General features: G+C 38.8%; 2 protein-coding genes across 2 annotated transcripts; one reads left to right on the top strand and one right to left on the bottom strand.

Annotated features, from left to right (window-relative positions):
- Positions 1 to 4,086: 4,086 nt before the first annotated feature.
- LOC140923042 (uncharacterized) lies at positions 4,087 to 6,041 on the top strand. The gene is made up of 2 exons (XM_073373100.1): positions 4,087 to 4,215; positions 4,665 to 6,041. The coding sequence occupies exon 2, from the start codon at positions 4,690 to 4,692 to the stop codon at positions 5,314 to 5,316; it is 627 nt and encodes a 208-aa protein (XP_073229201.1). The 5' UTR covers positions 4,087 to 4,215; positions 4,665 to 4,689; the 3' UTR covers positions 5,317 to 6,041.
- Positions 6,042 to 11,472: 5,431 nt separating this feature from the next.
- On the bottom strand, positions 11,473 to 16,368 carry LOC140923012 (uncharacterized). The gene is made up of 8 exons (XM_073373067.1): positions 16,253 to 16,368; positions 16,071 to 16,105; positions 15,227 to 15,350; positions 14,316 to 14,390; positions 14,059 to 14,109; positions 13,364 to 13,418; positions 12,784 to 12,918; positions 11,473 to 12,183 (listed from the first exon to the last, which is right to left on the bottom strand). Exons 1-8 carry the CDS (start codon positions 16,262 to 16,264, stop codon positions 11,693 to 11,695), a joined length of 978 nt encoding a protein of 325 aa, XP_073229168.1. The 5' UTR covers positions 16,265 to 16,368; the 3' UTR covers positions 11,473 to 11,692.
- Positions 16,369 to 16,452: the final 84 nt, after the last annotated feature.

Below are 16,452 nucleotides of genomic sequence, written 5' to 3'. Positions count from 1 at the left end.
TTGGAGAACATTACCTCATTAATTTGTAGCTCCTGGTAAAAATGGGACTTAATCGGCACAAAATAAGATGAAAACAATATTACAGGATTATTATAAAGGAAACCAACGAGAATGCTTAAAATCTCGAACCTCTGAGGGCTTGAATACCTAAAACTGAGATACCGCAAAATTTCTTTTGATTCGCTCTTCTTCTACCTCTTTAGTCGCTCTCGCTCTTTGATTACTGAGAGATTTTCACCTGAATATACTCTATATCAAAAGTTTCCAATGTGTAAACACACTTCTCGACGTAAGATGTATGGCTCTGTACTTATGATACAACTCATTCCAATTAAATAACTGTTCATTCATGCAAAGCCGATATGGCTGATATAATTCATATTTTCTTTGGGTTCCGGCCCTATGATACAGTTTCGTGACATAGGCCTAATCTTTTTTCCTATATCATCATTCCGTTAATTATTTTCGTTTGTATGGATAAACAACTGATCGTTTGAGAAATTTAACGGGTGGTTAAGGCCAATATAAAGTGCATGGAATTCTTTATCAAAAAAAAGGTAAAGCAACCATATTTCCCGTCGATAACTCCGAATCGTAATAACTGATAAACTTGAAGCCGACGGTGCGCTCATTTCACCCCCCTCTCTCCATCAATGCTCTGTTTTAATATAAAGGTATTTAAAGCTGGTCAAAGCTACTCTGAAAGGAGAGAAGTTGAAACAAGGATGTGAAGTCACTCGGGATCGAACTCGGGACACCTCGCACCGAAGGCCGCGCACTAACTAACGGTACCACCTTTGCTCCTGATACAACACAACAATAAACTTGAAACACCACTTGCGTTTAGGGCAGTTCAAGTTTTCTTCCATTTTTTGTCTCATTTATTCGAACTTTTGGCCAATAATTTTCCATGCACAAAGTAAACTCTTCTTTTTTTTTGTTGACGTCAAACTCGAACCGGCTGAATCAAGACTTGATTACGTCGCTTTGGACATGGTTACAAGCCGATGACACACGGTTCAATATTTTTGATCATGAAACATAGCAGCTCTTGATTAACAAATCAGGTACACAATATGTCATACAATGATGGGGATTGAAAGTGGTCATTCAACCTGTTCAACGAGACCGTCGGGCCTTTATTCAAACAACAACTTGGAACTCTTAAAAGAGTATCTCTTCAGAAACTATGATTGTTTACCATTTAGCAAAAGTTTCCGGAAAACCTGGTTGGATAGTAAACGGAACACGACTTCTTGGGTCGTTCCAGGGCAAAATTGTGGGGAGCAACCGAAAATCTGAAAAGGTAGTCCTGTTTTTCCGGACGGAATGCACCAAACAATCCGTGCTCCATTTCTTCGGCAAAGCCATCTTTGATAACAGTTTCAGGCTTTCGTGGCCGTTTTTCGGTAAATGGAACTGTACTAACGGTAGACACGATTCCGGGACGCGGGTTTCGAATTAAAAAATACCGCTGAATATAAACATTAATGACACATTCATACAGGGTTAGCCTCGACGTAAAGTAAAATATTCAGAAATTCTGGCAAATAAGTGTTTGAAATTTGAATATACACAATAGACAGAGTAATAAACAGATCTTTTTCTCGTTGGAATTTGTGAATATATTACTTCAGATTGAGGCTAAGACTGTAAAAAATGCGTCTTCACTTCTTTAATTCAGCGGTCATAGCGAACTCGAAAATGGACTATTTTGCTTCAGTACCTTTTGCCCAAACCGTGAACCAACCGGTTTGCCCTTGTAAATATAAAAAGACCTTTTTTTGTGTATTTATTATTCAAAACGTTTGGACACAAAATCGTAAAACCACGGATAGGAACAGTTTTTAGAAAAGTTTGCGAGAAGATGGAGTAACAACTTGCCGTTCACGTAGTCAGCACAGGTAGCCCAAGCTCACTATGAGAGCCCTGAACAACATTATCCTACTTAGCTAATTAATTATTCATACAGCAAGAAAATTATAAGACGTTGTATGGAGAAATATTCTTTGCTCACTAAATTAGCAAAATGTACATTGAATATCGCTTTGAGGCTTACCTTTAGCGTCTTCTTGTTTTTCTTTGTATTCTTACTGCATTTCAGACCTCCTAGGCACTGTTTAAGGCCTTTTTTTGAGCGACAGTTTTTCACCCAGATGTCATCTGGGTGAAAAACTGTCGCTCAAAAAAAGGTCTGAAATGCAGTCAGAATACAAAGAAAAACAAGAAGACGCTAAAGGTAAGCTTCAAAGCGATATTCAATGTACATTTTGCTAATTTAGTGAGCAAAGAATATTTCTCCATACAACGTCTTATAATTTTCTTGCTGTATGAATAATTAATTAGCTAAGTAGGATAATGTTGTTCAGGGCTCTCATAGTGAGCTTGGGCTGCCTGTGGTAGTCAGCAGTAATTTCACACAGAAATTTTAAAAGAGCTTGTTAATATGCAAATGTGCTTGGGTTCGCTAAGGCCTGTTTCAAACGTCGTGCTACTGCCGTGCTAAGCTGGCTTGACTGTGGCTCGACTGCAGCACGACTTGGTTTCAGACGTCGAATTTAATTCACACAATCATGACAGTCGAATTGAACAGCTGTTGCCAAAAACAAAACACAAAAATAAAGAAACGGTTTAGCAAACTTTTAAATATATTCTAATCAAGAGACTATAGAGGGGGCAGAGAGGGCATCCCCCATATACACCCTATTCCATAGGTAATTCGTCTCGAGTTATTTTTAACACCACAGATCTCAAGGGGGATTAGACAACAGCCAATCACATAGCGCAAATGTGTTCCGCGTGGATGACCCACGCTGAGAGCCACGCGTCCTTCACGAAATGACACGAAACAAAATGCGGGAAGACGCGGAGAGCGATTTTGCTATTCCTTTTGTCGACGAAAACGACTACAGCAGAGATTTCTGCGAAAGCTGTGTCAGCGAAACCGAAATTAAAAAAGAATCGCCCTTCCTCTCTTGTATAGAGCTAACAGTAGAGCAGGGAAATCCTTAACACACTGAATATTCTCTCAGGATCATTTACAATTTACAGTTTGAAGAGAGCAATTTCTGGTTTGATGTTTATTTTTTTCAGTCTTTATAGCGATTATTCCTACCCACTTACTTTGTCAATTGTAGGCGAACCCTCCTAAAGCTGAATTTCAAGGGACCATATTCAAGCACAGAAAGAGAAATAAAATTTCGTCGTTGCTTATTTACGTCCTCTATAAAACGCGAAATTAGGCATTTTCACGTCGTAGTGGTGCAAAAACGGGAAAGAAATGAACAAAAAAGTGTGTTGCACGTGCGAAGTTGTTGTTTTGCTAATTAAACCTATTGTTTTTTTTGACGTTCTAGTTGTCGTCCGCGTCGTTGGATCTTAAACTCCCTAAATTGTACAAACATATGGTACAAACGACCGGTTTCAATAGACCGGCGAAATTTCTCATTTTATTAAAGCACTGAGGTTACGACTGATTTCACGTGTTGTCAAAGAGTCCAGCGATTCCTTTTTCCCAGGTGAGCGCCGACTCATTTCGCTTCAATATTCAGGAATGCTCTCGATCTTTTTACGCTTTCATTGCCTCTCGCCCGACGTGTTTTGCACGGCGTTTGGTCATGCGAAACCTCCGCGAAACATCCACGCCTCGCGCGAGGTAACTTTATCCCGATTCTAAAAATAACTCGAGACGAATTACCTATGGAATAGGGTGTATATGGGGGATGCCCTCTCTGTCCCCTTTATAGTCTCTTGATTCTAATGTATTTATAATTTAAGAATTGAGTTCGGCACGGCGGTAGCACGACGTTTGAAACCAAGTCGAGCTACTGCCGTGTAGCACGGCAAGGCTTGCCGTACTACCCTGCGGTAGCACAACTTGGTTTCAAACGTCGCGCTACTGCCCTGCTAAAGTCGAATTTAGTTCGGCACGGCAGTAGCACGACGTTTGAAATCGGCCTAAGGCTAAAAGGGACGTATAAGACAACTTCTGATGTCCGTCTTCACTTTGATTTCACGTGATGACCCTCGGTCAAGTTTCCGATATTTGAAGAAATCGGATTGGGCGATATCGTTTCTTGCTGCTGCGTACTCGGTTTCACAACGAGGGAGTACGCCAGATTACGTTTCCCGGAACCGTGGGCTACTTGATCCATAATCCAAATTATTACCGCCAGCTTATATGGTTTAAAACCCAGTTCAAGGTTGCTGTAACAGGTACGAAAACGTCCGTTTTGATTGGCAATTCAGGCATATATTCTCAGCATGGGGAAAAACGACTCAGTATTCTTTTAGTCACTGACCCCTTTCTGCCACACTTCTTTCTCGTCCGGGTGTTGATCTTGTTCCACCCCAAAATTTTACACTAAGAATTGTCAAACGATTCGGTGGATTGGTATTGCGGGCAGTGTTCACAATTCAAGGTTTAGCATGCACTGATACGACAACAACCGAATACAGGACCGTAAAATACGTTTTACGAAATAAGTAAAAGCAACTAAGCTTCGACACTGTGGAAAACATTGCCTTTACCTTGGCATGTTGCATGTTAATGTAGTTTTTCAGTTAACTTAAATAATAAAAACTGCGAAGAAGAAATACTGTGGCTGCTCAGTCTCTCAATAGCTGAGGACAACCTTCCGTGATATTCATGTCTTGTTCTTTAGGTTAAGTCACGATACACTAATTGACATGTCTGGCGAGAGAACAACTCTATTAAATTCCGAAAGACTTAAATACAGACAGATAAAAGTAGAAGAAGTTGGAGTCCACAAAGAACTCAGAGATGAAGTGCATGCAAAAGCAAACCATTACATCGAGGAGAGCCGACCTTACTTCCCCAATGCACAGCTGCCCAAGTACATAGATTGTCCTTACTTCTTGAGGGTTGCTCGATTGGTGTGTTTTGCCAGCCTGATTTGTACCCTGGTTGTCAAGATTTCTGGAAGTGTATCTAAGGCTATCCCAATCGGCTTCTTCGGCGCCTGTTTGTTGTTCTTCTTTATTTATTGCCAACACGAGAGGGTGAATCAAATGTCTCTGCCTCTTGTTTTGAAGCAGCCTGTTTTCGACAATCAGAGACGTTTGAACGAATTTTACCAAGTAACTGTAACAGAGCTTGACGGGATTGCTTTGCAGAATTACCAGGCTGGTTTTGGCTTCATTCAGTTGACGCAGGGAAAAATCAAAATCCAGGCCTTTAACAGGAAAGCGATCAGACAAATGTCCGATGCAAAATGCCAATCACGATGGATGCTGGTTCTTTTCCTACTGTCGGTTATTTACAACTTCTTCTTTTACATACTGCCTTACTTCTAAAAACTAGGTATTACCTTAAGATAATAATATGAACTTAAAAACACAAGTTCTCTGTGTGATTTTTAAGTAGAGATGACCAAAGAAACACAAAAAAATCGCTTTGGTTTATTGTCTAGTATTGTTTGTATTTGCAGTGCATTAGTCCCGAAAGCATCTGAGGCAAATGCAATTTGTAAAATTATTTTATTTTTCGTCACAACAGTTTTTTTCAGAACCCTTTTGGACCAGATGCGGGGCCGATGGTTTTAGTATTACTTACCAGTAAAAAGAACAGATCTTACACATATAACACATGCAATTCATTTTTTAGTATAGAGGACAAATAGAACTAACGAAATTCAATATGAATGTTGTTTTTTTTTTGTCGGCTTTATTTTACATTTTTTACGGCTTGACTTTAGCTACGTATTCCAGTGATTCATAACCTTTAGAATACACTGTATTGTAACGAGTGAGAATACAAATCACTTGAACAAAAAAAGGAACGTTAAACTAAACAAAGACCTGTGAAATACCACGAATTTAAGTCTGGTTGAGTTGCTTGTCAGTTTATTTGAAAACATTTCTCGGAAAAGCTTTCACGTAACTGATCTAAAGGTCACTTCCATTGATCCCGCTGATCAGGTTACTATCTGTAAAATTTGATTAATCAGGCAAAGTATTTTTTTTAAGATACAGTTATTTTACTAGAATAAACCAAGAAGTGTCTAAGAGACAAAATTTAATATGCTCGGTAGTTTTTTTGCTCAATACCTTTTCCAAGAAGCAGTTGACGATCTGATCTGGACCCTCTGGGATCACAACAAACGACATTTCGAGACACTGATACGTATATTAATTTGAAAATAGACTTCGAGCACTTCACTTGAGGTAGAGGGGTCAGACAAGGCTGCCCGATGTCCCCTTATTTGTTTATAATAGCGGCCGACGAAATATTAGCCAACTTCGGAAATCTCAACGAGAACATTTTTAGGACAATATTCTAAACAATTTTACTGTGTTTAAATCGTTTTGTGGCCTTTCACTACAAGCCGGTCCCATAGTGATCTGTTCAGAATGTTTTGAGCTGAATATAAGTAACAGGGAATTTTACAGGACAGAATATATTATTCCAAATTTCCGACCTTTGAATGGCCTTAATGAAGCTAACTGGCCTAAAATCGGAAGTGGCAGTTCCGCTGTGGGGGAGGAAAGCGTGACGAGCCCAAAAAACGTATGCGTAGAAGGCTACAAATCTACGAAGGAAGGACCACTTTCTCGAAACGGAACAGCAATTTTGGACCGATCGGCTCCACCTACAAACGCGGGCCGAATTCAGATTTGAAGCGATCCCATGTATTCGGTTTTTCTACCGAATGATCGTTGAATACGGAAGGAACGCGTTTCATCCGCCTCTCATCGCTCCTGGCCGCTAGGGGCGTTTCGCGCGAGGCGGCTGTATTCGCAGGCTACGCGTTTCACGAACCAGTCTTATTCTAGAATTCGGCAAATCAAACGAACCATTAATATTCATTCTTAAAGATACTGAGCCACTTCTTTGACCCACGCGTTTTCTTCGATTGTTCTCATCAGTGTCTCATTTCACGGAATATTTTGTTTTGTAACGTTATTTTCATGGAAATTCTATAACATTTTAGACTCAATTGTTTAGAGTATTTTGAATTCCTGAGAAGTTTTGTCGAATTTTATGCAATTTTTAAGGCCGGCACACACGAGGGGAACATTCGCAGGGAATGGTTGCAGGGACCAAAATCTGTTCCCCGCGAATATTCCCTAACCTGAATTTCATCCGATTACTTCGAGTCGTTATTACTTGCTGAGAGGAGAAAACGACTCGAAGCAATCGGATGAAATTGAGGCTATGTAACTGTCTTATGGTGAAAATACTTCACAGTTTCATCATAGCCGATACACGACCAAAAACACTCACGAGTACACAGCACTGTATAGCAAATGTTTAATTTCAGCAGTTATAAGGCTTTACTTGAACAATATTTTAATTTCAAACATGCTGCTACCGGACAATAGGAACAGATTACTGTTTTGTGTCCTCTATTTGTTACATTCGCGTTACTGTTACCCCGTTGGCACGCCCAAAAAAACGCTGGTTGCCAGATAATTTCCCGCCAAAAATTCTTGACGCGCGGGAGCTCCTCTTAATTATTCCCTGTAATTATAGACTGCAAGTTAAAAAGAACAAACCACATCACACAGATGTCTGACTGTATCCTTCACCGCTTGCCTAACTCCCTTGATCTTCCAACAGTAGAGAGCAGGGTTTAAAGATGAGTTTAGGTGGAGAAGGGTTATTGTAAGCCTGACAGAAAGATTATGAGATACGGCATATGGATGGCTTATTGTACTAACAACACCATAGGGAAAATAACATGCTATTAATGTAAGCTGTACCCACATAGCCGTGGACACTGTCTTTCTGTATCGCGTTATGTTGAATGTAGTTCCTACTTCGTTCGCTTGCTCTTGCATCTGAGTTTGATGACGGCGAAGAATTAGATAAATCGTCGTGTATGAAATTCCCGAGATTACTAGCGACGAGTAAATCATTCCAGAGGCAAATTGTGAGAATAGAAAATGGTGTGGTTTCCAAAAATGCCTCAAGGTGCAGATGGAAATGCTTATAATCCAGCATAGGATGATGACTCCACGAATTCGTTTCAGAGTGACTATTTTCCTGTGTCTCAGCCCCAGTAACAGAGCGAGAAGTCTGTCCATACTGATTGTAGCCGTCGTGAACAAGGATACACCGATAAGGCTTGAACCAACAACTGCATTTACACTAACTATGGTGAAACAAAGTGACATTCGCTGATGTGCAATGGAAAGTAACTGGATGACAAATAGAGGTTGTGACAGTACACCAACCAACAGATCCGTTGTTGCTAAGCATCGAAACAAGAGTTTCGATGGTGGATAAAGAGAAGTTTCCTTACGAAGAGCTAGAAGGATAAGAGTGTTCCCTATCGACGCGTAGATCGACAAAAGGACATTCAACGTTGTTAGTGCATACAGCACGAGGTTTCCATAGAGGGAAGCCGTGCATGCGACAGTTTGAATTGCTTTGTAGTCTGGCACCTTCATTCTGAACCTTCGAATGATACTGATTAAGTTAATAATCACATGTGCTGTTTTACTCAGTCAAGAGATCTCTTGACCCAGTAAATTGCATGCGCGGCGACTGAGAATGGTAAGCTTCAAAGGGCCACTGAAATTTGTAAGGCACTGGACCATGCCAGACAAATTATGATGACGCAAGTTTTGACTTCAAAATCAATATAATTAACGAACATTAAACCACTGGGTCATAAGCATTACCTTCTTGCAATATAACTTATATATTTCCTGAAAAATATATTGATCGGTCACAAGATATGAGAACAACGTTTTCGATAATTAGTTTCCATCGCAAAGACAAGTGCTTAAAATTTCTGTTTGGTTCAAGCTGCCAGTTATTTCTGAACTGGAAACTACGAAACAGTATATAATATACAGTAAATAAAAGTTGTTGTAAATACCAAGGAATGTGGATGTCTTTAACTGATCAAAATAGATTGGCCGACTTCATACTAGAGACGACTTATCCGATGATAAATCGTATAGATATAAACCCGGTGTTAAGACGAATTTTGGCCCGAAATTTGTCTTCGCTAGATTCGTCTGTCAGCAAGTCTCACAGACGTGCTAAAATCCTTGCATGCGCACTTCGACTCACGAAATTATACCTAGACGAATTAGTCGTCTGACGGATTCAGTATCCGTCTAGACGGATAATCTGTCTTTATATCAGGTATAAATTCGGCTATTGTAACCGACTTTTTCTCTCTCAAATATGAAAAGTTTCGGCAGCGTTTTAAGTGAGCCAAACTGAAAACTAGATTTCAAGATTATAGGAAAGTATCGTTCAAAGGTTTTCAATTGACTGAGCACACTCCTGGCAGTATAATTTATGGTTTGGGAGTTATAATATAATTTACGAAAGGCTGAATAACCTTTTTATCTCATACAAAGCGGCTATGGTTGGTTTAATTCACGTTTTCTTTGGGGTTCCTTATAGTCAGTTACGTGACATACCCCTACCCTATCCAAATATCACCTTTTAATTTCCTTAAGACGGAATCCATCAGGAAATTGCGTAATTTTAAAAATCTTGTACCAGAATAATTTAAAGAATATTGAATTCTTTTTTACATTTATCAAGGGCTGAAGATGTAATAAATCACCTGTAGTAACACCAAAGATAATTTCTCGTGGAAGTCCGAGAAAATGAATGTCAAATTTCACCTGAATTGTGATTATTGTTCATCCAAAATATTTCGCCCCCCAGATAATTCTTCATAACTAACTGGCGCTTACCACAATTGGAAGATGCGAGCAATATACTATCGAGTCGATGTTACCTTTGTTTGGAAACGAGGTTTATGGATGGTATATTTGCTTGGAAAGGAAGCTGCTTGAGTAATAGTGGCCTCAAAAGATGGCGATAAACGGACTCCTATCCGAAAACGAAATAGCTGACTTTCTTAATAAAGCTGAACAGAAAAATTGCAAAAATACGCAAAACAAGAATATGTAAGAATAAACAGCTGTTCATATCCTGACTCCGTGTGGAGAAATAGGATAATGTTTTGAAGAGGTAACTTTGTTAAAAGCTTAGAAATATTTTGTATGAATAACAAAACAATAATTCGGCCTTGGTATGATGTGACGAATTGTGGTGAATTCGGGGGCTTTTGTCCGCCATCTGCATAATTCTTCACATCATACACAGCCTTACTAATAATTGTTAATTATAAATTAAGATAAACAACAGCTCATATGCGAGCTTTTAAGTGCCTTAACAGGAGAATCTCATTCTCGGTACATGTACTTGAGAAAACACTTGCGTTCAGTTTGGTGTTTTCACTTTAATCAAACTTCAGCCCGATTGTTTTTCATGCACAAAATAAACACATTTCTAATGCAATAAAAATGCATGGTAAACGGTCTGTAAAATAAAAAAAGACAAAGGGGAAAGATACCAATAACCACTAAAACATCTCTCGAAATCTACCTATCCTTGTTGCACTCTGAGAAACGATTTCGCATACAGTTCATGCTCTGTTTCTCACCCACGTGGTTTCTTCAAGTTTATTGACTTCAACATCGGAACAGCCGAATCAAGTCTTTATAAAGTCGCTTTGTCGGTCAGCCTCTTACGAAGGCGCTGTCTTGGCTCGTGACGCAACCTTAGGTTGCATAACGAGACGCGAAAGAAAGAACGTCAGTTCAGTCGATTACGGGTCGGTTAACGAAGCATTTCTCGCCAAAACAGGAAGCTTGGTCCACTGATTGGTACTAATGATACTTTACGAAGACGCTTAAATGACGTTTCACTGCACTGTAGGTCCTTAAAAGGAAGAAGGTGAATTGACAGCCAATACAGTTCTTTTTCTTCGGAATTCTTTTAGGAGAATATTCTGGTTGCATAAAATGTAGGGCCCAGTTGTTCGAAGGCCGATTAGCGCTAACCCAGGGTTAAATTTTAACCCGAGTCTCTTTTTCTTTTCATCAAAAGCATTTTCTAGGGCAATCATCAAATTGTTGACCAAAAGAATTAAACTGAATTTGCTTTTTGAGCGTTCAGATCTGAATTCAAATTTCGAACTAACCCTGGTTTATCTTAACCCAGCTTTGAACAACTCGGCCCAGGGTTGCGGCTCGATACAGCCAAATGCTTAAAAGATCCGAAAGTTCAGGAGAAGGAAGGAATCGACCCGACGAAATTCTTAACTTGCAACGATTTTGTTAACAATTTCTTGTATTTATCTCCAAAAGAAACTTATAGGAACGGGGAAGGGTTAATTCATGTCCCTTTTTTCATAGGGTACTTTCACATGGTACTATTTATTTAGTATGTAGTTTTAACGTTTGAGTCTGTGGATGAAATCCTATCGTGTTACCATTCAAATGAAACCTCTTCAGCAGTACTTTCACATGGTACTATTTATTTAGTATGTAGTTCTAACTTTTGAGTCTGTGGATGAAATCCTATGGTGTGACTATTTAAATGAAACCTCTTCAGCACTACTTTCACATGGTACTTTTTATTTAGTATTAGTTCTAAATTTTGAGTTCGCAGATGACATCATATTGTGTGACTATTCAAATGAAACCTCTTCAGTTTACTGTGCTGTGCAAGATGGCTTTAACGTCTTTAACCTTAAAGGCTGAAGATGTACAAAATCGTATGATATCACACATGTAACTGATCTACTCCCCGTCAGAAATGCAGTTGTTTACACTAAAAAATGTTGTGACAAGCCATCGTCATTCCAATTTCATTCCAATTCGACGTTTTATCACTCTATTTCTTAACATGCTAGTCCGCTTTGTGTTTCTTTCGCTTTTTCGCTTTTTTGGGTGTTTCTCCGGGTTCACGTTTCACACGTGCTAAATCAAAGTCATTATCACCTTCAAACACATCATCGCTCTGGTCCCTTTCTCGTTTCATCATTACATCACCCACAAAGCTTTCCCTATTTTTCTCTCTCTTTTGTTTTGCCGGTACAAGTCCACATCCATCGTCGTCGCTTTCACCTTTTTCATCCCCTTTGCGTTTTCTCGTTTTGTCCAGACCTGGTTCAGTTTTCACTCGCGACAAATCAATCTCTTGTCTCTCCTTGTCTTTTTTCTTCGTTTTTGGAGAATCACGTTTCCTTTTTTCCTCCAATTCATTTTCCACCACTGCAGTTCTTTCCAAATTTGACGATCTTTTGTCTTTGTGCTTTTTTCGCACTCCCGGAGTACCACCTTCAAGATGCTCTGATGATTTTTTAACTATCTTTCCTTCCAGCTTTTGCGGGGGTTTCCCTAGTAACAAGCAATTTCCCACTTTAGAAACGAGAAGAGAACTGAAGCCGAAATGCGTCTCGCAATTGTTTCTGGGATAGTTACAGGGGGCATGCCTGTCAGCTATTGGCCAATTTTTTTCTTGTCCCTAGTAACAATCCCAGAAGTCTTTGCGAAAGTTAACTCGACTCAGTCTCCCTCTCTTTTCTACAGTGGAGCATACACAACGTATATCATGGACCCATTAAATAAGAACCTTCTCACCTTTAGTTAAGATTTTTGCTCTAACGAAGGGCCAGCGCTTGAGATGACAGCTTCAGTGGCCTAGCCTGTGAACAGGCGTTTGGTCGAGCGGGGAACTTCCCTTTCCTTGCTACTTTTTCCCCCAAACAGAGAGCCTGTTCACAGGCTACAGTGGCCAATCAACTATGTTGACAACACCAGATCTTTTCATTTGACTAAACCACCAACACAAACCACAGTTTCTATAGAAACTAGTAACCCCTTCATTCATCGATTTTCTATTTACACCATTTTCTAATCATATGGCACATGCGAGTTACATGCAGTTCATTTGGTACAAAATTTATCTACGAACATATACAAATTCTAAACACATACTATATCCAAATGGTTTCCACTTCTTGATATATTCATTGTGTGTCTGTCTTTGGACAGTCAGTGAGTCATCAGGCAGGGTGGATGGTGGCACACACACTGACTGAATAACACTCATCTGGCCATGCAGTGTGCTGACTGAAAACAGAAAGGAGAGGTGACATGAACTCGTAAATTTGCAACAAATGGCTCACAAAGATGGAATGCCTAGGAGTGCAACCTTCCCCTCAGAGTTTCCAAATCAAATATGAACTAACTTTTGAGACTGTGGACAATGGCATTACTTTCTAGTGGTACCATTAATTTAGTCTGTATTTCTAACTTTTGAGTCTGTGGATGAAATCATATGAGGTTATTAATACCACTTAAATGAAACCTCTTCAGCTATACCTCCGTGTGGTACTTACCTATTAGAAGGTCCCCTCAAACGGCCTAAAATTTTACTGTCAATGCTCAAAAAAGGATTTATAGGATAACCATTCAAATGAAACCTGTTCAGCAGAATTTTTGTAGTAACAGCATTATTGATTTTGTTATTGTATTATTGTAATGTCTGTTAAGTGTCAGTCATTTATATTCTTACCAGCACGCAGTGACTTTTTCCGTGATGATGGAAGAACAACAGAGAAAGAAGATAACTAAAAAGAATTTTTAAAAAACCCAGTATATACTGTAAGTAAATGAAATTAATAATAATAATAATAATAAATTGCACATTGTAATTTGTTTACTCATGGAGCACTATGGAGTTTATAAGAACTCACTGAAACGTGTCTGTGCATATTTCCAGATCGAATTGGAATTTGGAAGTGTTGGCTTTTAAGGAGAGGGGAAAACTGGAGTACCCGGAGAAAAACCTCTCAGAGCAAGGCAGGGAACCAACAACAAACTAAACCCACACATGGCGTTGACGCCAGGAATCGAAACCCAGGCCACATTGGTGGGAGGCGAGTGCTCTCACCACTGTGCCACCCTTGCTAATGACCGGTGGCCAAAATGGATCTCAAGACATTTGGGTGGGGGAGGGGGGAGGAGGGTCACTCATCCAGTCCAAAGCTTAAGGGTAGCCCTTCTGGCCTGTTTCCACTGCTAATAATCACCAGAGGGCTTATAATTGACTGGTATATTTCAAAATTTCAGAAGAAAGGGGAACATGGTATCCATCTAAATTAGGGATAGTACAGCTATAAATTGACCTCATAGCAAAGTGCTGGAATATATAAGTAATTTTATAGCAGTTGCAGGAAGGATTGATGAAAAGTGGATCATAGTACATACCTCAGCACCAGAATCTTCCTTTGACTGGATTTCATATCTCTTGTCTTTATTCTATAAATTAAAAAAAAAAAAAGAAATACAAGGACATCATTATTTTTTATCCATAAAGGCTTATAAAAGCAGTGATCATCAGCAAATTTCACTTCATAATACCAAACCCACAAAGAGTTCAAAGAATGAGAAGTACTATTTTGGAAAGAAACATTTTCTAACCTGACATTAACCAAGGTGTTTATTGGAGGCAAAATGTTATTTACCTTTTCACTAACATAGAGCAAATCTTGTGAGCCATTTAAAATAACATTCTGGCCAGACAAACTTGAGACATCAAACTGAATAAAAGCAAACAAATAAACAAATAAAATAAATCAGTAAATATAAATAAATAAAGTAGAATAAGATGGCTTTCTTAACATAATTTTCAATGCTACAAAATCTTTCAAATCCACCCCACTTTGAAAGAGACTCTCTTCAATTAAACAGTTCAAACAAAGGGGTATAGAATGGTACCTTGAGAAGCATGGGTCTTGCAAAATTTTGGCCCGATCTCGAAATCTTGCAGGCGTTTTTTTATGGGTCTAGAAGTCTCATTTTTGGGTGATTTTTCTTCACAAAGTCTCTGATTTTTTTGCTGATGGGTCTCGAAGTCCTCGATTTGTCATTTTTTCTTTCCATTTGGCCTTCAGGAGTCGAATTTTCAGAGTTCATGGGCACAGCTTATCAAACTGAAATAATAGATTAAGACAGTAAAACGAGACAAGGCAGAATATTGGTGGGCTTCTGCTAGTTTTTGGTCATTTCATTTCATTATCTCAAAATTAGAGTCTTGCGCTCAGATTTCTTAGAAGTAAAGTCTCGGGCTTGGAATTGATAAAAACGCTTAAGCCTTGATCTCCAATTTTGAAACCAGGGTCTCACAGTCTCGCAAAGTCTCAAATTTACCATTCTATACCCCTAAACAAGCAAGATCAGTATTGTCGATAATTTGACAAAAATATATTTTCAAGTGGTTTTCATTTCAAAGGTCACATAGGTACCCTTGATGCCCTTAGACTGCAGTGACTAGCTAGCATCTAATTTTCCCTCATCTGCTTGATGTCTCTTTTGTTATTTACAATCAAAAAAAGTGTAACACACTTAAAAATATGCTATGCTACGCATAACTTACATCATGTGGTAATTTGATCAGCCAAAGTGATGAGCTGTCATTTTCTGATAAAACATCTTCAACAGCCGGACAATCTATTGAATCACTTAAATCCACAGGTTCATGTCCAACAGGGCACTGGGTCCTACAAAACAATAACATACCATATTTCCTCCAATAATAGCCATCCCTTGATTAATCACCCCTCTTGAATAATCACCCCCCTTTGATGAAAATATTTAAAATAATCGCCCCCCCACCCCCAACCCCTCGCTATCTTCTATTTCTTAAAACCCTATGGTCAGTTTATTTGATGAGGTGATTTTTTTTTATTTAATGGGATAACAATACAAAATATGTAGGGAACGACCTCCAGTAAGCAATATTTGTAATAATCGACTCCCTCAAGTAACTGGCCCCTATTGGTGCGAAAATAATAATAATTGTCCCTGGCTATCAGTATGGGTAATAGCATGATTTGTAGTGATAGTTGGCATGCCAAGGGTGATATTTCAAAATAATTGTTATATGAAATTTCACGAGCCGTTAGGTGAGTGAAATTTGAGACAATTTTGAAATATCACATTTATGCCAAATATCACTACAAATCATGCTATTATTTGTTTATACTACTACCCACAAAAGGTTTGTAATTTTCACATGTAGGTATTTCAAATTAAGCTGAAATACCACTCCTCTAAGCCAAACAAATTGCAGAAATTTCTCATGTAGTAGTATAATTCGAGGAAATACGGTACTGTCACCATACGTGATAGGAGGAATAATTACATGTATTTACTAAACTGTAAAAAACACAAAAATCAAACTCGGCACCATAAATGTTTTGTTTTTGTCTACCAGTTACCTCATAGTTGTGTTGGATGAAGGAATTTTGTCTTCCTAGAGAAAAAACAGCATCTGGTAAACAACATGAGCTTAGTTCATACGATTGTAAACATCACTGTTGTTGTAATGTTGGTATGTTTCCAATGATGATTCACAACAAAGCAAAAAGTCAATGTGCTTAAAAATCCACAAAATACCTACGCTTTTGCTCATCGACGAAAACACCGCTTCCAAATAGTTCTCATTCACAGATTTTTTTTCCAAAAACTCGAACAGGATCAATGATCAAGGAGCCATCATGGAAATTCTCCACGTGCCAGACAAATGCGACCGCAGTAATTGGTCAGCAGTTCTACAAACTATCCCCTCATGTAAAAACATATTTAGTATAACCAAACTTT

Source organism: Porites lutea, chromosome 13, assembly GCF_958299795.1.
Source record: "Porites lutea chromosome 13, jaPorLute2.1, whole genome shotgun sequence".
Classification (NCBI taxonomy): Eukaryota; Metazoa; Cnidaria; class Anthozoa; order Scleractinia; family Poritidae; genus Porites; species Porites lutea.
The sequence above is the reverse complement of the archived record's forward strand: the minus strand, read 5'-3'. Positions and strand labels throughout refer to the sequence as shown.